Source organism: Drosophila rhopaloa, unplaced genomic scaffold (genome assembly GCF_018152115.1).
Source record: "Drosophila rhopaloa isolate 14029-0021.01 unplaced genomic scaffold, ASM1815211v1 contig_69, whole genome shotgun sequence".
NCBI lineage: Eukaryota > Metazoa > Arthropoda > Insecta > Diptera > Drosophilidae > Drosophila > Drosophila rhopaloa.
The window spans coordinates 1,153,190-1,174,233 of record NW_025335166.1 but is presented as its reverse complement, the minus strand read 5'-3'; the positions used below and the strand labels follow the sequence as shown (position 1 = coordinate 1,174,233).

General features: G+C 42.3%; 7 protein-coding genes across 9 annotated transcripts; 5 read left to right on the top strand and 2 right to left on the bottom strand.

Annotated features, from left to right (window-relative positions):
• Window positions 1–208: 208 nt before the first annotated feature.
• Window positions 209–4,280, top strand: LOC108052602 (ubiquinone biosynthesis protein COQ9, mitochondrial). Its single transcript, XM_017135039.2, has 4 exons — window positions 209–327; window positions 3,029–3,702; window positions 3,759–3,968; window positions 4,027–4,280. Exons 1-4 carry the CDS (start codon window positions 267–269, stop codon window positions 4,063–4,065), a joined length of 984 nt encoding a protein of 327 aa, XP_016990528.1. The 5' UTR covers window positions 209–266; the 3' UTR covers window positions 4,066–4,280.
• LOC108052600 (glomulin) lies at window positions 371–2,987 on the top strand. Its single transcript, XM_017135036.2, has one exon. It carries the CDS (start codon window positions 591–593, stop codon window positions 2,496–2,498), a length of 1,908 nt encoding a protein of 635 aa, XP_016990525.2. The 5' UTR covers window positions 371–590; the 3' UTR covers window positions 2,499–2,987.
• A 59-nt stretch (window positions 4,281–4,339) lies between the features above and the next one.
• Window positions 4,340–6,256, bottom strand: LOC108052601. Its single transcript, XM_017135037.2, has one exon. The coding sequence runs from the start codon at window positions 6,250–6,252 to the stop codon at window positions 4,867–4,869; it is 1,386 nt and encodes a 461-aa protein (XP_016990526.1). The 5' UTR covers window positions 6,253–6,256; the 3' UTR covers window positions 4,340–4,866.
• A 136-nt stretch (window positions 6,257–6,392) lies between these two features.
• On the bottom strand, window positions 6,393–11,383 carry LOC108052598 (tyrosine-protein kinase receptor torso). Of its 2 annotated transcripts, XR_001769654.2 has the most exons (15): window positions 10,944–11,383; window positions 9,931–10,161; window positions 9,565–9,802; window positions 9,423–9,505; window positions 9,195–9,363; window positions 8,835–9,140; window positions 8,391–8,726; window positions 8,165–8,336; window positions 7,608–8,109; window positions 7,453–7,547; window positions 7,274–7,396; window positions 7,082–7,219; window positions 6,837–7,010; window positions 6,589–6,787; window positions 6,393–6,532 (listed from the first exon to the last, which is right to left on the bottom strand). XR_001769654.2 is itself a non-coding variant. In XM_017135035.2 (14 exons), exons 1-14 carry the CDS (start codon window positions 11,094–11,096, stop codon window positions 6,733–6,735), a joined length of 2,775 nt encoding a protein of 924 aa, XP_016990524.2. In that variant the 5' UTR covers window positions 11,097–11,383; the 3' UTR covers window positions 6,583–6,732. The 2 variants fall into 2 exon arrangements, 1 of the variants encoding a protein (XP_016990524.2); XM_017135035.2 differs by lacking the exon at window positions 6,393–6,532 and having other exon boundaries at window positions 6,583–6,787.
• Window positions 11,384–12,104: 721 nt separating this feature from the next.
• LOC108052571 (diacylglycerol O-acyltransferase 2) lies at window positions 12,105–14,840 on the top strand. Of its 2 annotated transcripts, none has more exons than XM_017134983.2 (7): window positions 12,105–12,291; window positions 13,302–13,496; window positions 13,557–13,654; window positions 13,705–13,836; window positions 13,935–14,276; window positions 14,331–14,530; window positions 14,598–14,840. In XM_017134983.2, exons 2-7 carry the CDS (start codon window positions 13,368–13,370, stop codon window positions 14,753–14,755), a joined length of 1,059 nt encoding a protein of 352 aa, XP_016990472.2. In that variant the 5' UTR covers window positions 12,105–12,291; window positions 13,302–13,367; the 3' UTR covers window positions 14,756–14,840. The 2 variants fall into 2 exon arrangements, with proteins under 2 accessions (XP_016990472.2, XP_016990473.2); XM_017134984.2 differs by having other exon boundaries at window positions 12,126–12,144.
• A 764-nt stretch (window positions 14,841–15,604) lies between these two features.
• On the top strand, window positions 15,605–17,223 carry LOC108052575 (diacylglycerol O-acyltransferase 2). The gene is made up of 6 exons (XM_017134988.2): window positions 15,605–15,789; window positions 15,854–15,951; window positions 16,009–16,140; window positions 16,206–16,547; window positions 16,605–16,804; window positions 16,864–17,223. The coding sequence occupies exons 1-6, from the start codon at window positions 15,661–15,663 to the stop codon at window positions 17,019–17,021; spliced, it is 1,059 nt and encodes a 352-aa protein (XP_016990477.1). The 5' UTR covers window positions 15,605–15,660; the 3' UTR covers window positions 17,022–17,223.
• A 693-nt stretch (window positions 17,224–17,916) lies between these two features.
• LOC108052592 (2-acylglycerol O-acyltransferase 2-A) lies at window positions 17,917–19,773 on the top strand. Its single transcript, XM_017135022.2, has 6 exons — window positions 17,917–18,104; window positions 18,429–18,526; window positions 18,591–18,713; window positions 18,776–19,117; window positions 19,174–19,373; window positions 19,431–19,773. Exons 1-6 carry the CDS (start codon window positions 17,976–17,978, stop codon window positions 19,586–19,588), a joined length of 1,050 nt encoding a protein of 349 aa, XP_016990511.2. The 5' UTR covers window positions 17,917–17,975; the 3' UTR covers window positions 19,589–19,773.
• The last annotated feature ends 1,271 nt before the right edge of the window (window positions 19,774–21,044 follow it).

The following is a 21,044-nucleotide window of genomic DNA, read 5'->3' as shown; positions in this document are numbered from 1 at the left end:
AGTTACAATTTAAAACTATAAGTTAGCTAATAATTCAAGTTTTAGCTATTAGCCACATAGGATAAGCTAAATTTTGGAGGGAGAACTGGCAGCGCTGATTACATACCGAAACATTCCACATAACAGACGGTAATTTAAAATCGCAAAAATACTAAATCGCAAATATACTAAAAAAGCACGCTGCTTTCCAACACTACTTGCTTCAGCTTCCTGGTGAATGCCAAACAAACCGATTTCAATTGCCGGAACGATTTCAAGCCGCTAAAATGGCAAGTGTGCGCTGTTTGCACAAGCTAATCCGCCTGCAAAAGATCCTGCTGCCACTCAGTAAGTAATGGGATTTTCGCAATTCACCTGTTACCCGCGCATTATCTGGGTTCGGTCATTACGAAAGAGAGCCCGCAACCCGAAAAACAGCTGTTCGATCGAGTAGTGCGTGCGTGCGAAAGAGAGGGGGCGAGAGGGTGTGAGTGAGAGGGGAAGTGTAAAATGCTGACTGCCAAACGCCGGCGGCCTTAAATTTCTCGACAATTTTCAACAAAATTACAAATACCAAGTGGTAATATACAGAAACAAAAGAATAAAATAAAATGCAGGAACAGGAGATGGAGGTGGATATGGCGGATGCCGTGGAGGCGTCCAATTTACTGCAGCTTATCAAGCAGCTGCTGCTGGAAAAAGCCTACGACGGCGTGCGGATGTTGTTCGAAAGTGCCCAGGAATCAGAACGGAACACCCGGCTGCTGCCCCACATAGCCATGCACCTTTATCACGACGTGTGCTCCGAAAATTTGTCCGACGAGGTCAACTCCCAGGAGCCGGAGCTCTTCGACTGCTCGGATGAGTTGCTCAAGCTGCTGGCCAAATTTGCACCGCTGCAGGAGCTCATGCTGGAGCTAATGGAACGCCTGGAGGAGAGCAGCAGCCTCAATGTTTTCGGCGCCCATCTAAGGGCCCTCCAAGTGGTGCTCCAACGACAGGGACGCGACAAGCCGCAGGCTGTGGAGTGGAGCCTCCAAAGCGTCTTCACTAGGTTGAGGGAGTTACCCCTGCCCAAATACCTCTCCGAGGGCTACGACGAGGCCCAGGCGCGACTTATAGAGCAAAACGAGCAGGTTGAGGACCTGCTGGCGCACTACATCACCGTGGGTCTCTTTCGACAGCCGCTCTGCAGCGAAATCCTTCAACATGATGTGCGTGCTCCCAGCCAAACCTTCAAGGACTGCGGTCTGAACCGACGGAACATCTTCACTTGTTTTTTTATCCAGCTCCTGGGTCGTCCGCTGGCCCTGCTCGAAATGAGCCATGTCAAGGAGGACCTAACTCGCACCTATGTGCAGCAGGTGACAGAGAGTCTGAGCCAGGATGCCAGCCAATGCCTGGGCGATCCCTTCTACCTACTCAATCTCGTGGAACAGCGCGCCAGGTGGCAGCGCAAACTGGATGCCGCGAAAGGCGTCTACGAGATGAGCTGCCGGAATGTGTTCCTCATCGAGGAAAAGCTGCCCCTGCATGCGGTGGCCATGTACTATCACTCGCTCTTCGTGGGCAACCAACTTCCCCCCAATGCGCCCAGAATATATGCGCCTCTTTTCCTTTTCGAATCGATTGTCTATCTTTCGGAAGTGCTGCTCAAACAGCAAGAGCCACCGTTACAGTATTGCGGCCTTCGATTAGTGGAGCATCTTTTAAGCACCCTGGGCAATCCGGTGCTATCAAGTTCCCTCCAGTTAGATGTCCACAAGCGCTTTTGTGAAGCGCTTTGCAAGATTGTGGGGTACTCTCCGCAAGTCGCCCTCCGCCAGCTGGGACTTCATGTGCTGCGGCAATATGTGCTAGTTTTTGATGACCAAGGAAAGTATCTCATTCTCAAGAATCTGCTGGAGACGCTGCAGCACGACGGACTTATGGGCTACCTCGGCGGAATGTACAAGGATCTGGTGGATAAGGCCCTAGAGGAGTCTGGCCCCTTGCCAGAGGTTTACAGCGGAAAGCTGTTCCGCGAGATGCTGCTGCTGTGCGTCTGTGTTCTGCCCCATGACGTCAAATCCGATCTTCTCCTGCACGCCGATCGCCTGTGTCATGCTCTGAATATTCTGCGCTACTTTGCGGTGAGGGACAAAAAGGACGTCACCGGATTCTGGCAGGCTCTGCCAGATATTGTGAGAAGGTTGCTAGATCCCCTGGGAAAAGCGCTGAACTTCTCAATGGCCCACTACAAGGCGTACAAGGAGCGCGTGGAAAAAGGCCAGAGCGCTTCGGACGATGAACTGATGCAGCGTCAGCTCAACATGCTGGCCGTGAACATAACCAACAGCGGTATGGCCGGCGGCGACGGGGACAGCCGTCTACCGGACATTGGGCGCCAGGAGAAGCTCGAGGTGCTGGCCAGCTCGATCACCAGTCTGGAAACCCTGCAATCTTTATACCTGATCGCCAGTGAGAAACTCGAACAGTCTGCCTGCTTACGTCGAAAAGCCGCTCAATCGGATTCTTAGCTTATATTTTGTCCACAATGAAAGCGAAATGAGAACGTAAACTTTGTGTGTAAACACAGCAGAAAACGAAACCAAAACTGATCTATGTGGTTTGGGGGTACTACTCTTGGGCGATAATTGACCGGCTAATTGAGCCAGTTGTGGCGTGCTAATTAACTGGCCACCGATGCGGACTTTGCTTCGCGATCTGCGTATTTATATTTGATTGCATATACATATTAGTGGGGATTTAAATTACTTAACACCTTAAAATTGGAAAAAAACAATATGCTATAGGTTCTAGTTTTACCATATGTTGATGCGTTTTTATAACCATTTAAGCAACATTTCAGAAAATAATACAATCAATTTTTGTAAACCTGGTCAATTTCGATTATTACTTAGGAGAGTTCTGTTATAAAAATTTTAAACCAATCAAGATAAATATTTTTTAGCATATATGTATTCCCCATGTTTAACATAGGAATTAAAAAGATCGTGTTCTTTCAACCCTCTTAAATTGTTGATACATGGGTTTACCTTATTTGTAGATGCACAAAGCTCCCGTTTGGCTCCATTGCATCCCAGACCATTAACTTTCCTGCTGGCAAGAAGTTATGCCAAGGATGAAAAGTCAACCAACCTAGACGATTTCCGGGCTAGAGAAGAGCAGCGTGAAAAGGAACGGGATGCGGCTGATGAGGCCGCTGCAAAGGCCACACAAAAAGAGTCGGTGGCAGGAGGGGGAGGTCTGGGAGCAACAGGATCGGAGTCCAGTGGCCATCAGGATGATCCCAAGCAGGCCAAGGTGGATGCCATAAGGGCAAAGATCCTGGACGCCGCACTGCAGCATGTGCCCCAGCAGGGTTGGACACGACATGCCATCGTCCTGGGCGCCGAGGAGAGTGGCTATCCCAGCGTGGTGCACGGCATGTTCCCCGAGGGGGGCTTTGCCCTGGTCTCCCACTTTAACGGCAAGTGCAACGCCCAGTTGGTAGAGAGCCTGCAGCAAAAGACAGATGGCGGAAAGCAGGAGGTGGAAGACCCGCTGGACTTCCTGGTGCAAGCGGTACGCCAGCGCCTGGAAATGGTCACCCCCTATAAGACGCAGTGGCCCCAGGCGATGGCTTTGATAGCCCAACCGCAGCATGCACCCACCGCCCTGGCCCAGGTGCTCACTCTAGTGGATGACATCTGCTACTATTCCGGGGATCGATCCGTGGACGTGAGTATTCCACAACCTTTGCTTTCGTTTGCTCCAAACTATTCCCTATTATGCAGTTCGGTTGGTACACTAGACGTGTGGGTCTGGCGACCATAATGAAGATGACCGAGCTATATTTTCTGCAGGACACCTCCCAAGGACACACTCAGACCTGGGAGTTCCTGAAGAACCGCATGGACGAGGCTGTGCAGCTCCAAATAATGCTATCTCAGACGGAGGGCATGACGCACACGTTCCAACGTTCCTTTAACTCGGCGTTCATAACGGTTCGGCTCTCCTACTCTATTCAATATTTTATCCACTAATTTCCAACTACTTTCACAGGCGCGTAATATACTCGGTCTTGGTTATAACCGCAATTAGCACGGAAAAAGTCCGATCCCGTGATCCGTTGCCTCGAGTGCCGCATGCAGTCCAAAGATAAATAATTCTGGTGGGAACGGTGCTTCTCCCACTTGAAGATCTACACTTATGTTTACCTTAAATCCATATGTATATATGTGCATATAAGTACACCCCAATGCAACCGAATGGTTTTGTGGTTTCCCTGGGGAGTAAATGATAAAAACCCAACCGTATATCGTGTTTTCTAAAATTCGCAGTCTAAAACTGGAAATAAAGGGAACGGGAAACCAACTAACTTTTGAAGTTTGTACATGTTTATTTGTTAATAATATTAACGTATCTAGTTTTCTGAATGGTTTGCTTTGTCCGCTGAATGACTTATTGCGCACATGACATTGGTGCTGTAGAGGTGCAATTTTAACGCTCAAGTTATTATTCATGGATAAAATGTACGGAAGTGATATAAGTAAAGCTTTGTTTTGGTTTTACGTATATATGTTTGAAGGTTAAACCAAGATACACAAATTTTTCTGGTCGTAATCCGCTTTAGTTTATTTTTAATGATTGATTCTAAAAAACCATAATTTTTAGACATGTTTGTAAAATCGTGTACATTCTACAATGACCAAGTTATATAATAAGAATAGTGCGAATAGTGAATATCTGATATTTCAAGAGAGGCTTTCCTGGGCCCCAAATATTTTTGCAGAGGACAACCAATGGATTGGGCAGCGGCTCCAAATAATATGTATATTACATATAATTTAATATTTATTTGGTTCGGCTGCCATATTTATTGGTTGACTGCCTAGAAGGATCCTAACATTTCCTTGGTTTAGACGACAAAGACTTAATGTTGGTACTAGGCGTTCTGGTTGATCCACTCAATTCTTTTTTCGTACACACATTTCCAAACTTTGCACTGCCGAAGGACTTTTCGTTGGTCGCAGATCCCCTGCGCATAATTCCCAGTCCCCGATGCTCGTCCACATTTCTATAAAGGTGCTCCCCACCCCTGGCAGGCCGTTTGTACGGCATCATTCGATTTGAATCTGCGTGGCGGGACTCCCAGGTGGAACTCTTCTTGGCATCAAAAGCACCGAAGAGGAGCGTTGGCTTCTTAGATTGCAAATAAGTGGCCTTTAATTGAATGGAGCTAGGATGGCTTTGAAGGGTGTTGACTTTTATGCGATTCTGACTTGGAATGGATTTTATACAGTTTGTTGGGATCAGTTTTATATTGGTTTTCGGGTTGGATTTTATACTGGTTGTTGGCATACATTTTATACTGGTTTTTGGGATGGAATTTAGACTCCTTGTTGGAATAGATTTTATAGTGGTTATTGGAATGTTGTTAATACTGCGCTTTGGGCTTTTATTTAAATTAATTGGAATCGTAGTTCCCTGAACTGATTGCGGGGGACCAAATCTATTACCTTTGCCGAGTGGTGACATTCTAATTGTTTTCTTGGGTTCTGTCACTTCCGAATAGAGATCGGATATACTTCTTACCAGCCAAGGTTTGATTTTCTTCTTCCATTTCCCTAATATATTATTAAACTCCAGTTCGTTGAGAGCTCTTAAGAGTTGTGGAATGGGGACCACATCGCTGTCCGCAAAGAGTTCCCTCAACAGTTTTACCAGTTCATCTTGTTCCCCCAACAGGTGCAGTATATCTCTGAGATCATCGCCATTTTCAAACCACTTGTACTTAAGATTGAGCGCTCTAAGCCGGAAGATATAGTCCTGCATCATGCGGAGCAGCTTTCCTAGTGTTTCTGGCGCCATGGGATCGTAGAGGTAACCATTGCTATCAAAAAGACCGCTGGCGGAGAACAGGTCCTGATCCGGAAAGCCACTCAATGGCACTCTGAAACTCCTTCGTTTTCGGGATATCACCATCACTTTTCGATAGTTGGCATATAGCAGGCGTAACAACATATAATGTGCTGCTTCCGGGGACCGATCCAAATGATTCGCCAAGGCGTAAATGACCCGACGGTTCACCTCCAGCCAACGGGGTGGCAAGATGCCACAGGGATCAGGAGGCTGCTCCAGATCCCCGCCCTTCATAAAGGCATTCTCAGCAATGGGACGACTTCCCAGTGGACAGCAGCTGGAAATGGTACGCACTGGGCAGTGGGGGCAGCTGTACGGAATCGGCGGACAAGGTGTCCGGCGAAGGCGGCAACAGTGGATGCACATCGATGGAGGTGTTCAGAAATTGGATTAAACTGTAAACAGGCCAGCTTGGAACTACTTTAAATTTGGAATTTTCAAGGATGCTGACGATTAAACGCCCCAATGTGCAAATGAACCAGACCCAATTGAAGCCTACATCACCGCAGGTGTGGACAATCATGTCGAAATAGCAAGCCTCTGCCAAAAAGTTGTGGTTTCGAGGATCATTAGCTTCAAAATCGATGACAAGAAGTGCATTGTCTAATTTGTGGGTAAAGGATTTATGATCGAAATCGGATAAAATCTGAAATGTAACCAAACCCATTTGATTATCTATACGTCAAAGATATTTTGTTATACCTATCTTTAATATTTATTTATAAGTAGAAGCCGGTTATCTGCTTGTCAGCGTTGTCTGAATTGGAACTACAGTTCTAGGACATCATTTGTTTTCCAACAATCTTGTATTGCACTCAATCTTCAACTTTCCATAGCTAATGGAGATTAATTTAAAGGCTTCAAGTATGGCTCCTCCTCACAGGGCAGTTGTTCCACTTTACTGCAATCGAGGCACTAAGAATAGTTCAAATATTAATTATTAATCTCACCTGTGGAGATTGTCACAGGACTTTGATTTGGTTTCAGTTGAAGCTTGCAGTTGTTTTAGCCGTTCTGGCACATCGTTTGTGGCTGAAATCATTGCTCCAAGTCTGTGTTTGAGGCTGGAAAATGTGGGTCTATATGATGGCACGGAATTCCAGCAACTCTTCATCATCGTAAACCTAAGTGTCGCATATATTTTCAACGATTATATATATTTTTTTTTTCGTGAAACATAATTTATTTTACCCACATTTCATCCGAACATCCTTCAGGTTGCTTCATCCGGTGACCTTGTCGTAGTAGTTGCAGGATATCACTGGGTGACACCGATGGGTACGGCATTCCACCAAGCGTGGTGATCTCATAGAGCAGCACCCCAAAGGACCAGCTGAAAGTGTAAGAGGTCAGTGCTTGCCTCGGAGGGAAATGCCAGAGTCCTTACACATCGCTCTGGCTGGTGTACACCTGGTGGGTCAGCGATTCCAGGGCCAGCCATTTAATGGGTAGCTTCCCACTTCCTCCGGACTTTCGGTACACATTCTCATGGTAGACATCCCGACTTAGCCTTTGCCAGAGGGAGGAATGATATGAAAAATCATTGAATTTTAAGAGATTACTCACCCAAAATCTGCAATCTTAATGCTGCGATCTAGAGAGATCAGCACATTTCGAGCAGCCAGATCCCGATGCACAACTTTTTTTTGGGCCAGAAATTCCTGAAAACCGTATATTACGTTTCAAGTTCTAAAGTTTAAGGTTCAGTGGAAGTATCTCACCATTCCCACTGCCACCTGTTGAGCAATGTCCAGCAAATCTGCATATTTTAGAGGCACTCTGGGCCTTGAATATTCTGAGTCTAGACAATCAAAGTATTCCTTGTTCTCAAAGGTTCGCTTCTCGGTCTCGAACCTGGATTTTTGTTTGGTTTCTCTGTTAATCCCCGTTTTTAGCTCCTGGGTTGACTCATTCTTTGGAGCCTTTAAGTCTTTGGGAATATGACTGTCTCCAATGTTTTCAATATCCTCCATCCCATAACCCTTGTTGTCTGCTGAATTGGTGATTCGAGTCAGGGTGTAGGTCTCAACTCGACCGCTTGTTTGTGTCTGATCCGTTTCACTTTCCTCCTCCACAGTGGATAGCATGGAGATGTTTATATCTTCTATGAGATCATGGATGGGACTGCTGGTGGGTTGGTAGAGTCGTCGTTTGTCAACATCCTGCCCAAGGTTCTTTTTGAGACAAACTGCACTTTGCTCCTGCCGAAACTTCCACTCCTCACTAAGTTTAGGAACATAGCAATAGTTATTCGTTATTTTTAAGAAGAACAACCTACCGTAAGAAACTCTGCAGGCTTCCGAGGCTACAATATTCAATTAGCAACATCATTCGATTGCTAAAGCGGGTGGAGTACCCAACGATACCCACAATATTCGGATGCTTGCCCACGGCTTGGAGCATTTGTATCTCGCACTTAAACGCATACACGTCCTCGTCATTGGGCTCATCTGTTGAATCACAAATATACCACAGACGAAGAAAAGTTTCCTTAATAGTATTACCTTTCAACAACTTGACAGCCACTTGGCGCTTTTTGTAGATTCCGCGTCGCACCAAACCGAAGGCTCCCTCGCCCAGGACATCTTGGAGGAGCACCGAATGGGGTTCCACTTCCAGCTCGTCCACTATATCCAGGCTCCCGTTTGCCGACAAGGTGACCATCAGGCCGCTGCTGTCCATCAGCGAGAGGTGGAAGTCAGAGGCCATAGCATCCTTGGCTTCCATTTGCAATGCCTGAGTATCCGTCCGATTCCGTCTGCAGAAGGTCAGGGAGCACAGCATACAAATGCAGCACAAGGGCACAATAATTAAAAGTACCAACTTGACCAGGTTGCTTTCTGTTTGCGAGGACAAAAAAGTTTAACTTTGAGTTTCTTTAGAAAACGTTTAGTGTTAAGTGACATTTAAAATGAGGAATTTGAAAAATATTTTCTTCCTAGAATTACCACTCAGCAAGACATCACGCGGCAGTTTATCTAGGGTCAAGTCGGTGGCATTCTTGCCGCCTGTCGATTGTGCCACCAAGTGAACCTCAAAACGGGAGCCCAGCACAGTGATCCTGGGTACGAAGAAGTGGCTTCTGTTTCGGTCAAGCGTAAAGTTAACCTCCTTGCTTCCCGTGAACAGATCGAAGATGCGGAGTGTGTAGTTATCTGGGAGGTGACTGGGTCGCGACCAGCTAATATTCAGAGCTAAGGTATTCGGCAGATATTGCTCCTGCTTCACATTCAGATTCTCCGGCTTATAAGGAGCTATTAAAGAATCAATATGAAATTAGGTATAGTGTGGATAAACCTGTAACTCACCGCAGAGTGTGTAGTTGAAGGGATGCCAGTCCAAACAACTTGGAGCCACCACTGTCAGCCATTTTAATTCGCTCTCCAGTCTGTTTAATTTGTTCACCGTTTTCACGCCTATGAGATAGTGCTTGTCGAACTCCAAGTTGTCCAGTGTGTGCTTGTAAAGCTTCTTTGGCTGGAGGAGTAGGTTGAGTCTAAATTATTTTTCTTAACAAAGAAATTCTATGTACTCACATCCCGGAACCAAACCTCTTGCAGGTCGTCTAAATTCACGCTGTTGGTTGAATAGGACACCAGGTCAAAATAGCAGTTGCGTTCTGGAACAGGAATAGTTCAGGGAAGATCAAGAATGTGTTCTACAGATGAAGAGACTCACCCGCTGATGGCTCCCACCCAATCTCGGCAGCAATGTGGTGCAAGTCATATGGCTTGGGGACAAATCGTAGCAAATTCACAGCTCCTATTTTGCTGGGTTGATATCCACGTATGAGGGTGGCGAAGGTCTGCTCCTTGGCTATCAGCGAGTAACTCCCATCCCTGTGCACCGCCAGAGCTGTGATATTGTGGCTGGAGTTGGACATCAGGCTCGGCAGGATTAGAATGTTTTCATCGGACTGAAATCACCATAAGAATTATGTCTCTTTTTGTGGGCCCATTTCGTTCGAGTGATCAAAAAGCTTTTAATTATCTTCTGGTCGATAGTATGATAATGATTTCCTAAAGGGTTTTTGTAGTTTCTTACCAGGTATAGTTTTGTCCTCGTAATATCGTCCTCGACAGCATTCACCTTGATTATGTAAGTGACATTTGGAGCCGACTCATTTCCCCTGCTGTGCTGCACCCAATCTATTTGGAAAACTAGCTCCGACTCCGTGCGACAAAGCATCTGCAGCTGGAAATTATCCTGCACTTTGCGTAAAGCTCCCGGAGCGGTTCCATTGACCCTGCAGTCCTTAAAGCATCCTTGAAAGTCCTGTCACGCGAATGAAAAATATAATCGGAACAAAATGTTGTGGTTTTGGTTTGTAATTTAATAATTTCTGGAAAATTTCAAGGAATTTCTGTCGCAATCCTTTCAAATATTAACAAGAGAGAATCAGTGACATTGAACCCTTACAGCTATCCGAAACCTTACGAGAATAACGTTGACTCGTAAGCACCTGGCCAGCGTTCCAAAGTCGTCCGTTAGATGGCGCCAGAAGGCGGAAATGAGGCGCAGCCAGGCTTAAGCGTTTAAGGTTTTGGGCGTAGAGTGGGCGGGCAAACTTTATTAGGCCAATCGATATTTATTGACGAAACAAATACATATCAATTAAAATTTTTATAATATCATCAAAACGTGCCCACAGCTTTTGCTGTGGGCGTCAGAGGGGCGGGCACCATTTTGAAACAAACTTGCGCTGCGTAGAACTCCAAAATCTACATGTAAAATGCCAATCTTCTAGCTTTTATAGTTTCCGAGATCTCAGCGTTCATACGGACGGACAGACAGACGGACAGACGTACAGACGGACATGGCTAGATCGACTCGGCTAGTGATACTGAACAAGAATATATATACTTTATAGGGTCGGAAACGCTTCCTTCTACCTGTTACATACTTTTGCACGAATACAATATACCCTTTTACTCTACGAGTAACGGGTATAAAAATGTCCAAACACACATATTGATCAAAACAGGCATTTTAATCCATTTAATTTATATCAAAATTAAAATTGTAATGCGATATAATTTGCAATTAGTGACGCCTACCTTGTGGCCCATTTCCAGGCAATTCTGGGTGCAGGCGGTCACATTGAGCAGCATCTCATCGTGGGTGGTTTGGTCCATCAGCAGAATTTCGCCTCTATTGCTTCCCACGAAAAACCAAAAGAGAAATGCGTATTTCGCATAATAAATCAGCATTTTTCTTTGTTTCACTTCCAAATCTATTTCTTCAGTCTATCGTTGTGTGCGTATCGGAATGCAAAATATATTTATCAAAAGCTTGCTTTGAGTTTATTGCACTTTTGCCATGCACTTTGGTTCACCCATCAATACTCCATTCGTTTACTTAGGCAAAGTTACACTTAATAAAATACATAGAATATTTAAAATACTTATTCCTTAGGACCCCGATTTTCGAGATTCATAGCAACCACTGCTCACGGATTATCTTGTCACACTGAGGCTTAAAATGTGATAGAGGAGAACGACGAAAAAGGAATGATAAGAAACGGTGAACTCGCTGAATATATTTTGCGCTATTTTGTTTTGGTGTGTTTTTCACTTCTTGATTGCATTGGAGTAAATTGGACGGGGGACATTTGAAATGCAAAAATCGGTTTGGTACTTCGTCATCGTAGCGCTTAGGAGGATTGGGCAATATGTTAGCATTCCCTAGGGGACAAATTCTACGGGTAGCCCCATGAGAAGACAAAACTTTTTAGCCATCATTTTTATTATATTTATTGTTTTTAATAACGAAACTTTAAGGAAGCTAACCTTTTGAATTTCGAACCAGCCGATAAAAAGAATGAAGTGTTGATTAGTGCTAAATCACATACCATCACTGAAAACGATCGGGTGGGCGCCAACATTTAAATCTGAAACCTCTGCTATTTTTGCTTATACTGTTTTAAAAGTCTTACATTAGCCAGCTTTCCTTGGTTCCATTTTAATTAGAGTAGAGTTCTCGTTATCTTTAAACAGGTATTCCTCGCCAGAGACTTGCAAATGCACATGACCTCAGCTGCCTCTGAATGCGTTTATATCGCATAAAACCCGCCATTACGTACATATGTGACTCAACTGTTGCACTGTATTCTAGTATTTAGTAAATACGATTTACAATTCTCGTATGGGAATCTCGTGCATTGCTCTCTGACTTTTAAAAGCCCACTTGCTTGTTTAGTTAAATATTGCACGCTCGCGTCGTCGGTTCTGCTCTTAAAATGCGATAACGATCTATTACGTGTGTACACATTTGTTCAGCGTGCGCGCCCAAAACATGGACAATACTCACTATATATAAATATTATTTTCCTACATGAAAGCATACTTTATATCAAAGTTTCAGAGGTCATCATAGTTTGCATTGCATGGAAAATACAAAAATAATGTAAACTATCTGTGAAATTATAGAGCTTAACGGTTTATATCTTAACAAAATAAAAAAGCTGTCGGTAGATGAATAAATTAAAAAACAAGAAAGAAAGCAAACTTCGGCAAGTTAAAACAATGACGCCATGTCGATTTTGCGCTGCATTTTCCTATCATTTCTATGACAGCTATATGATATTGTTGTCCGATTTTGATTTAATTAAAACCGTAGTTCCCTAATATTTAAATATTAACAAGTCCCAAAGAACAAAAAAAAAAGCAAAGCAGCAAAGTTACATTTGAAGTTTTTTCCGATTGTTTCTAGGGGAGCTATATGATATAGTCGCCCGAACCGGCTCGTTCCGACTTATATACTAAATGCAATAGAAAGACAACTTTTGGGAACGTTTCAAGCAGATAGCATTAAAACTGAGGGACTAGTTTGCGTAGAAACGGACGGACGGACAGACGGACATGGCTAGATCGACTCTTCTGGTGATGGTGATCAAGAATATATATACTTTATAGGGTCTTAAATGTCTCCTTCACTGCGTTGCAAACTTTTGATTGAAATTATAGTACCCTCTGCAAGGGTATAAATATTATTATATTATTGTCGGTTAATAAAGCCATGGATAACAGCTTGTAAAGACAAGTATTTTAAGTAAATATCAGCAAAACAAATCAAGTAATCTTGGTTGTAGTTCTATATAAAGTTTCATTCTTAATCTAATGACCTGTTGTAATTAACTGTTTAAATCTGTAATAAATACATTCAAACACAACTACGCTTAGGAGTGTTAGAGAAAACTGTTTAAAAGCAATGATAAGACTATATTGCAATAGCTGCCAGACGTCTATATTGAGCCAGTTATTATCTTGATTGTTTGAATTTTTAAACGCCCCAAGCAAATAGCCATTAAGTCAGTGGTATTTTTTTAACAAGTGTTAACGATAGCCACGAACCCGCGCCATCGGCGGATACTGATAAGGATAAGAAAAGGTTACTAAGCATTGGACATTTTTCAGTCGCTGGAGGACCGTGCAAGAGTCGCTACCTAATAGTTCGATTCGTGAAGAGGTTTTGAGTTCAACATGAAAATCGAGTGGGCTCCCATCGAAGTTCCCATGGAACGGCGTCGTCAGACGTTTGCCATGGCTTTCTTTATCCTTTCCTGCTTGATACTTTCTTTTGGTTCTTATATTCTAGTTGCTGCCCTGCTGGTAAATAAAATAACACCCCAAACTTGTAAATTTTAAAGTAAATAACGCATTCTCCCGTAGATATATGGTGGTCTTATGTGGCGCACCTTGATGGTCATTTACTTGGTCTACGTCTTTGTGGATCACAGGAGAACCCACTCCATTATGGACGGCAACGGGTAGGCTTGGAAAATTCCTTATAAAAACCCATTAATATAATCTATTTTAGGTGGAGGATTAACCGCAATAATTGGCTGTTTCGGCATTATCGGGACTACTTCCCCGTGCAGCTGGTAAAAACCGCCGAGCTACCCCCAAATAAAAACTACATTTTGGCCAGCTTTCCCCACGGAATTCTGGGGTAAGCTCACTGACTGATAGCCAATCTTATCGATGGGCGCTCAAGTGACGAAATTTTGTGTACATATATACATATGTAAATATTGAAACCCCCGATAGGACTGGCATTTCCATCAACATGGGTCTAGACATCTCCAAGTGGGTGGAACTGTTCCCGCAAGTCAGGCCCAAAGTGGCTACCTTGGATCAGAACTTCCTGACCCCCATTGTGCGTGGACTCCTGAGGTCTTGGGGCTTGGTTTCCGTTTCCAAAGAGGCGTTGGTATATTTGCTAACCAAATCGAACGATCCTAAGCACAAAGACAATCGGGATGGATTTACATCCAACGCGGTGGCCATTTTGGTAGGTGGTGCCCAGGAGGCACTGGATTCGCATCCTGGTAAATACATTTTGACCCTAAAGAATCGCAAGGGTTTCGTAAAAATGGCCATTCGAACGGGGTGAGTAACAATATGGAAATCGTAAGAAAAATATTATAAATGGTATTATCGTAGGTCATCGATTGTGCCCACGTTTTCCTTTGGCGAGGTGGACATTTTAGATCAAGTGGCTAATCCCCCGAACTCCTTGGTTCGTCGCATTCAAGATTTTGTGAAAAAGATTACCGGAATTTCCCCAATGATTCCTCTGGGTCGTGGTATCTTTAACTACACTTTTGGCATCCTCCCCAACCGTCGGCGTATTGTTCAAGTTGGTGAGTCCCAATCTCTTTAAGATGTTTGTCGTTTCCCCTTACCCAATTATTGCTAAAATCATTTTAGTTGGGTCCCCCATCGATGTGGTAAAGACGGAGCGGCCGGACCCTGAATATGTAGATAAGATACATAAACAGGTCATCGAGGACCTGGAGAAGATGTTTGCTCAGTACAAAGATCAATATATACCAAACTCAAAACAGAGCAAGCTGATTGTTCACTAATCGGAAAAACATTTGTTATTATTTTTCTAGGACACGTGATTAAACTAATGCTTTATAAGCATTGAATAAAAACCAATTAACTCAACTTATGAGTTTAATTTATTTCGGCTGTGAAAACTATATCTAACTGTCGGTAGGAATCCATTGTTTAAAATAGGGTAATATCGATTTGCAGCTCTTAAAAGCTTTGAATTGGTTATATGTCGATTAGGCAGCTTTTAGTGTTGCTGAACGATCAATGTTTATTGGCGGTCAAATTTAAATTTTAGAGAGTGAATTGCTATGATTGACCAATTGGTTAGTATGGGAATGGATTAACAATGCAACTTTAGTTGGTGCAGTCTTCTTTCGGAGATTTAATAGTGCCTAAAAAACCTTCTCTACAAATGTTACATTTTTCACAGTGCATGCCTAGAGTATGAAAAATATTTCACCATTCTACTGTTAGTTTGAGTATAATACTTAATCCCATACTTATCTCTAGTAGGATCTGGTTTAAAAATAGGTTTTGTTATCACCTAAATTTTTACCAAGTTAGTCAGATGAAATACGACCCAGAGCATAGAGTGTTAATATGATCATAATGCTTTTAAAATCAGAAGTGGGTAATATTTCACGAGCCGCCACATACCTATGTACGGAATACTTCGATTGCCAGTCGTCGATTACCATACTTTTATCATCTTTATCACTCTTATCAGCCCCACTCAAAGAACTACTGGTCAGTTGTTTTCTGATTAGCCGGTAATGCGGGACCCAGTCATCAAATCTCAAACCGATAAGGATTAGTATAAGTTTGACACAGGGCAAATTGACCGCCGCTGGTTTTTGTATCATTTAGTCGTGGGAGTACCTCCGCAAGAGCAGCTGGTTGAATACTTGGACATTATTGGAGTAAAGTAAACATGAAAATCGAATGGGCACCCCTTCGAGTTCCTCTGGAGCGCCGAATGCAGATACTGGTCACAGCCTTTTTCACCTCCATGCTCTTGATATTATTATCTATTTCCTTTCTATTAGTAGCTGGTTCGCTGGTAAGAAAATAAAATAAAGAAGACACAAATATGACCGTTGAAAACCACGTTCTTCTTCCTACAGATCTATGGAGGCCTACTGCTGCGAAGCTTAATGGTGCTTTATTTGACTTACGTCTATGTGCATCACAAGAAAACCCAATCTGTGGTGGATGGCAATGGGTAAGTAGAAATGTAAAAAAAGTTTCCTTAAAGACTATACTTACAAACCTACCTAAGATGGATGATAACCCGCACCAACCGTTTACATCTTCACTACCGCAATTACTTTCCCGTGGAGTTGGTGAAAACCGCCGAATTGCCAGCGGATAAGAACTACATCTTGGCCAGCTTTCCTCACGGAATTCTGGGGTAAGTGAATTGACAGATAGGCAATCTAATCGTTTAGTATAAATAGACACTGATTTGGATTGTAGAACGGGCATAGGTATTAACATGGGCGTGGAAATCTCCAAGTGGCTAGAGCTATTCCCCCAGGTGAGACCCAAGCTGGGTACTCTAGATCAGCACTTCCACGTGCCCTTTATGCGTGAGGTCCTGCGCTGCTGGGGCTTAGTGTCCGTATCCAAGGAAGCTCTGATCCGAATGCTCAGCAAATCAAATGATCCCAAGCACAAGGATAACAGTGATGGTTTTACATCAAATGCGGTGGCTATACTGGTGGGAGGGGCGCAGGAGGCCATGGATTCCCATCCTGGCGAGTACATTTTGACCCTGAAGAACAGGAAGGGCTTCGTAAAACTTGCCATTCGAACGGGGTGAGTAAGAGTGGGATCTTTATAGCAAAAAGACTAATTATATCTCTCCAATTGCAGTTCATCAATTGTACCCTCGTTTTCCTTCGGCGAGGTGGACATTTTCGATCAGGTGGCTAATCCTCCAGACTCCCTTCTCCGTCGGTTACAGAATGTGGTGAAGAAACTTACCGGCGTTTCTCCACTGATTCCAGTGGGTCGAGGTTTCTTTAACTACACCTTTGGCTTTCTGCCATTTCGACGACGCATTGTCCAAGTTGGTGAGTAGTATTTTTGATTGTGTTTACAAATAAATATTTACCATATTTTCCATCAATAGTTGGCTCTCCCATTGACGTTGTGAAGAGCGATCAACCCGATTCAGAGTATGTGGACAAAGTGCATGGACAGCTTATTGAGGCTCTGGAGAAATTGTTCGATCAGTACAAAGACAAATATTTACAGAACCCTAAGAATGCCAAACTGGTGGTACAGTAATTAAAAAAGTAGTAGATAGAACTAAAAATTCAATTTATGTTGATTAAACTATGCCAACTGCAGTTTTGGTATATGAAGACGTTATCAGGAAAGCAATATATATTTAATAAAGTAATATAAATGTTAATATGAAAGTATTCAATTAATTTTATATATTACACTTTAGCTATGTCGGTTCAGTTTTAGATGCGAAAACGCTCCCAATGTTCAATGAAATAATTAACCTCAGAAAAATAAAAATATTAAAATATTTTATTAATTACAGTTCAATGTAACAACGACAGCGTGAATCAGCACTTGGGTGAATGAAACACTCCCCTGATAAGAATGACACAGATCAGTATTGAATATACGACAAAAACTAGAGCTCTTATCAGAGAACTTACTGTTGGGGTACGCACAATACAGTCGGTATTTTGACTGTTGCGAACCACCGCTAAAACGTGTGACTTCAACATGAAGTTCTACGAGTAAAGGTCAAGAATGGTTCTTGATAGTAATGACTGTTGCCGGCATACCCATATAAACATTGGAATATTACTAGCACGCACGATTATATGACTCAGTGTTCTTCGATTAGAAATCAACGGCTGGGACTCAATAACTTTAACTATGCGTTACTGATTTTTTATTAAAATGTCTGTATATAAGTCTGAACAAATCGGGTTCTCTTCAGAGCATCTTCACGCAGTGACGTAATCTTACTTCATACTTGCATAGTTTGTAGTGTCTAGTGTCTGGGTTTAAGGAATTATCAATGACTTATCACTCAAGTGAGGGTTTCAAACTGTTAACGACTCTTACGGATTGCCCAGAAGAGACGGTTCGCATTGATAAGGACAAGTACAACTGTTACACCCTGGAATGGTTTGTCGCAGCTGCACGATCGCTCAGTCGTTGGAAATTCGTCGAAAGAGTCGCTACTTTGTGTGGAAGAGATCGGTTGATTTCAACATGAAAATCGAATGGGCTCCATTACGAGTTCCTCTGGCTCGTCGTCTCCAGACTCTAGCCGCGGCTTTCTTCACCTATACTTTCTTCACGCTGCCCATATCATCCTGCCTTACAGTTGCTGTCCTGCTGGTAATCTTTATATATTTTTAAATTAAGCTATTAACGTATTAATTAAAATTAATAAGTATTCAAAAGAAAACATACTCAAAAAACTTAAAAGTGTTAAATTGTAGGTTTGACGAACAACATTTTTTTAATTCGTTGCTAAAAACTGCCATTCAAATGAAACTACCCTATATCTTTGGTATTGATAAATGCATTTGTTGAATTTTGAAAAAAGCAGGTGATTTAAATAAAAGCATTGTGGACAATTAAAAAAGTCGCACATAAAAATAAAACAAATTCCTAAGCTTCATATTAAACATTAATTGAAAAAATGTATATTTTCTTCAGTATTACGGTGGACTCATTACTCGCAGTCTGCTGGTAATCTATTTTGTAAAAATGTATTTGGACTACAAGAAAAACTTTGGCACCATGGAGGGTAATGGGTAAGGTTTAAAAATGAAATATGCCAACAACTAAAGACATAATAACCCTATTATTTTCCAATAGCTGGTTATTTTACCGCAGTGTTCGGAAATATCGAAACTACTTTCCCGTCGAACTTGTCAAAACCGCTGAGCTGCCAGCAAACAAAAATTATATTGTGGCAAGCTTTCCTCATGGAATTCTGGGGTAGGCGAATAAAAAGATCATCGGTTTCATTATATCTTATCATATCTTCGGTCCTCCTCAAGAACTGGAACTTGTGTTAACATGGGCATGGACATCACAAATTGGCTGGAACTGTTTCCCCACGTTCGGCCCAAGATAGGCACCTTGGATCATCATTTTAAGACCCCTCTTTTACGTGATATAGTGCGTTGGTGGGGCATGGTGTCCGTTTCCAAAGAGTCGCTGGCTTATTTACTGACCAAGTCAAATGATCCCGCACACAACGACAATCGGGATGGTTTTACATCCAATGCGGTGGCTGTACTGGTTGGTGGGGCCCAAGAGGCTATGGACTCACATCCTGGACAGTATATTTTGACCCTGAAGAATAGGAAGGGTTTCGTCAGAATGGCCATTCGGACGGGGTAAGTAGCTAATTTAAAACTTATAAAAACCATAAATAATATCCCTGTTGTTAAAGCTCATCGATAGTACCCTCGTTTTCCTTTGGCGAGGTGGATATTTTTGACCAGGTGGCCAATCCTCCGGACTCCTTACTGCGTCGTTTTCAAAATGTGGTCAAAAAATTCACTGGAATTTCACCGCTCCTTCCCAAGGGTCGCGGTATCTTCAATTACAACTATGGGATACTGCCCTATCGCCGACGTATTGTCCAAGTTGGTGAGTCCCGGATACCTTTTCAAAATCCAAAACCATTAAAAATCCGAATTATTACAGTGGGGTCCCCCATCGATGTGGTGAAAAGCGACAGTCCCCATGCCGAATATGTGGACGAGATCCATGGACAGGTGATGGCGGCGCTGGAGAAGATGTTTGAGCAGCACAAAGAGGAGTACATACCAAACTCCAAGCAGATCAAGCTGGTTATTCATTAACTGAGAAGGGCTATGTGATTTTAACAGAATTTAGGAATCTTTTTTAAACTCCAAAAAAAACAGATTATGATTACTTTTAACGAAAGCGTATGTTGTTTTTTTTTTTCTTTTATTAATTACCAATTAAATTTGTTACCTTGTATGTACTTATATATACAAAAAGAACAAGGAGCTGGATTTTCATATTTTTGGAAAAACTTAACTTAATTTCTCATTTTGTGCCACGACGACCTTAAGAACTATAAGAAAAGAATCGATCGCAGAATTCCTTTCAAAGGTACAATTTCATTAATTTAGCAACAAATCAGTTTTAATCAATTTTTATTAGATTTTTCAGTTTTATTTCGTTTGAATTGTTTAACGCTAAAGCAATTGCAATATTAGAAGGGAAAATTTGGGGAAATATTAAGATTCAATGAGATTACTAGTTACTTGTAGTTGGCTTTTAGATTTACCTACAAATATTCAAATATTACGAAAAGTATTCGTCTAAATATATACTTTTTAGAAAGGAACACTTGGCATAACTTGGATTTTCGATTTGAGATTCTGTTTTGTGATATTACTTTTTAAAATGTTCAATAACAGTTGAGTAAGCCATAGGTGGGTACACCATGTGTATAACCCGATTGTTGTACTCCTGTAAGGTGGTTCTCATACAAGCATAACTTTTGAGTAGACTAATTTGAGTAATTTCCGTGATTCTGATTATTGTTAGAAGGGAAATTAAGGTTCCCCATAGCACTCTGATTAATTTTCCTAAATTCTGCTGGTGAGGCAATACAAAATACATATGTAATTGGCTTAATTGTCGGATGAACTGCCTGCTACATACATAGGTACTTATAAGAACATGTCCAAAAACTATCTCACTTTGGTGTTTCGCTATAACGCTACTTGTATTCTCATTTTAGGTACTAGCCAGGCTGCCGATTGTGGTTCGAGGAAAGCGCATTTGTCGTTTATCTAAATTTCTTTTGGTTTTAGGTTCTTGTTTTGTTTTGGATTTTTTTTTGTTTTAAATCAATCCCTGAGTGCATTTTACTTTGCATGTAATTGCGTAGTTGCTAAATCAACTGCTGGTGTTGGCTGTGGCTGTCTTTTGGCTCTTCAATTGGTGGTGCGCAGTGGTTTTAATGTGGCTCTGATTTCTGATTACTGCCAGCGAGTGCCATAATTAATTAGACTTATTACAATACCTATATATCTCACATTTACAAATATATACGTATAGCAGTGGCGTGCTATTGGCTTTGATTCTGGGTTTTTTGAGCGCAAATGGTGCATGGAAGATAAAGGGGACGTGTCTCGAGCTGTAAATCTCCGGCGCCTAAACATATTCATATCAAAGTGGAACCTTTAACATTCATTATTCATTAGTCGTTATTCGATAGGTTCTTTATTGGTGTTTCGATTGCTGGGAGGGCCTTACGGTGAGCTCTAGTAAGTATCTACA

Bases quoted from the DNA above. Each gene is read 5' to 3' on its own strand.
- LOC108052602 (XM_017135039.2), top strand. From the start codon at position 267: ATGGCAAGTGTGCGCTGTTTGCACAAGCTAATCCGCCTGCAAAAGATC. The intron at 328-3,028 runs GTAAGTAATGGG...CCTTATTTGTAG, and splicing joins AAAGATCCTGCTGCCACTCA to ATGCACAAAGCTCCCGTTTG. The intron at 3,969-4,026 runs GTTCGGCTCTCC...CTACTTTCACAG, and splicing joins TTAACTCGGCGTTCATAACG to GCGCGTAATATACTCGGTCT.
- LOC108052598 (XM_017135035.2), bottom strand. From the start codon at position 11,096: ATGCTGATTTATTATGCGAAATACGCATTTCTCTTTTGGTTTTTCGTG. The intron at 9,506-9,564 runs GTGAGTCTCTTC...TTCCTGTTCCAG, and splicing joins TGGGTGGGAGCCATCAGCGG to AACGCAACTGCTATTTTGAC. The intron at 7,548-7,607 runs GTGAGATACTTC...TACGGTTTTCAG, and splicing joins AACAGGTGGCAGTGGGAATG to GAATTTCTGGCCCAAAAAAA.
- LOC108052592 (XM_017135022.2), top strand. From the start codon at position 17,976: ATGAAAATCGAATGGGCTCCATTACGAGTTCCTCTGGCTCGTCGTCTC. The intron at 18,714-18,775 runs GTAGGCGAATAA...GTCCTCCTCAAG, and splicing joins TTTCCTCATGGAATTCTGGG to AACTGGAACTTGTGTTAACA. The intron at 19,118-19,173 runs GTAAGTAGCTAA...CTGTTGTTAAAG, and splicing joins AGAATGGCCATTCGGACGGG to CTCATCGATAGTACCCTCGT.
- LOC108052575 (XM_017134988.2), top strand. From the start codon at position 15,661: ATGAAAATCGAATGGGCACCCCTTCGAGTTCCTCTGGAGCGCCGAATG. The intron at 16,141-16,205 runs GTAAGTGAATTG...TTTGGATTGTAG, and splicing joins TTTCCTCACGGAATTCTGGG to AACGGGCATAGGTATTAACA. The intron at 16,805-16,863 runs GTGAGTAGTATT...TTCCATCAATAG, and splicing joins ACGACGCATTGTCCAAGTTG to TTGGCTCTCCCATTGACGTT.
- LOC108052571 (XM_017134983.2), top strand. From the start codon at position 13,368: ATGAAAATCGAGTGGGCTCCCATCGAAGTTCCCATGGAACGGCGTCGT. The intron at 13,655-13,704 runs GTAGGCTTGGAA...AATCTATTTTAG, and splicing joins TCCATTATGGACGGCAACGG to GTGGAGGATTAACCGCAATA. The intron at 14,277-14,330 runs GTGAGTAACAAT...GTATTATCGTAG, and splicing joins AAAATGGCCATTCGAACGGG to GTCATCGATTGTGCCCACGT.
- LOC108052601 (XM_017135037.2), bottom strand. From the start codon at position 6,252: ATGTGCATCCACTGTTGCCGCCTTCGCCGGACACCTTGTCCGCCGATT.
- LOC108052600 (XM_017135036.2), top strand. From the start codon at position 591: ATGCAGGAACAGGAGATGGAGGTGGATATGGCGGATGCCGTGGAGGCG.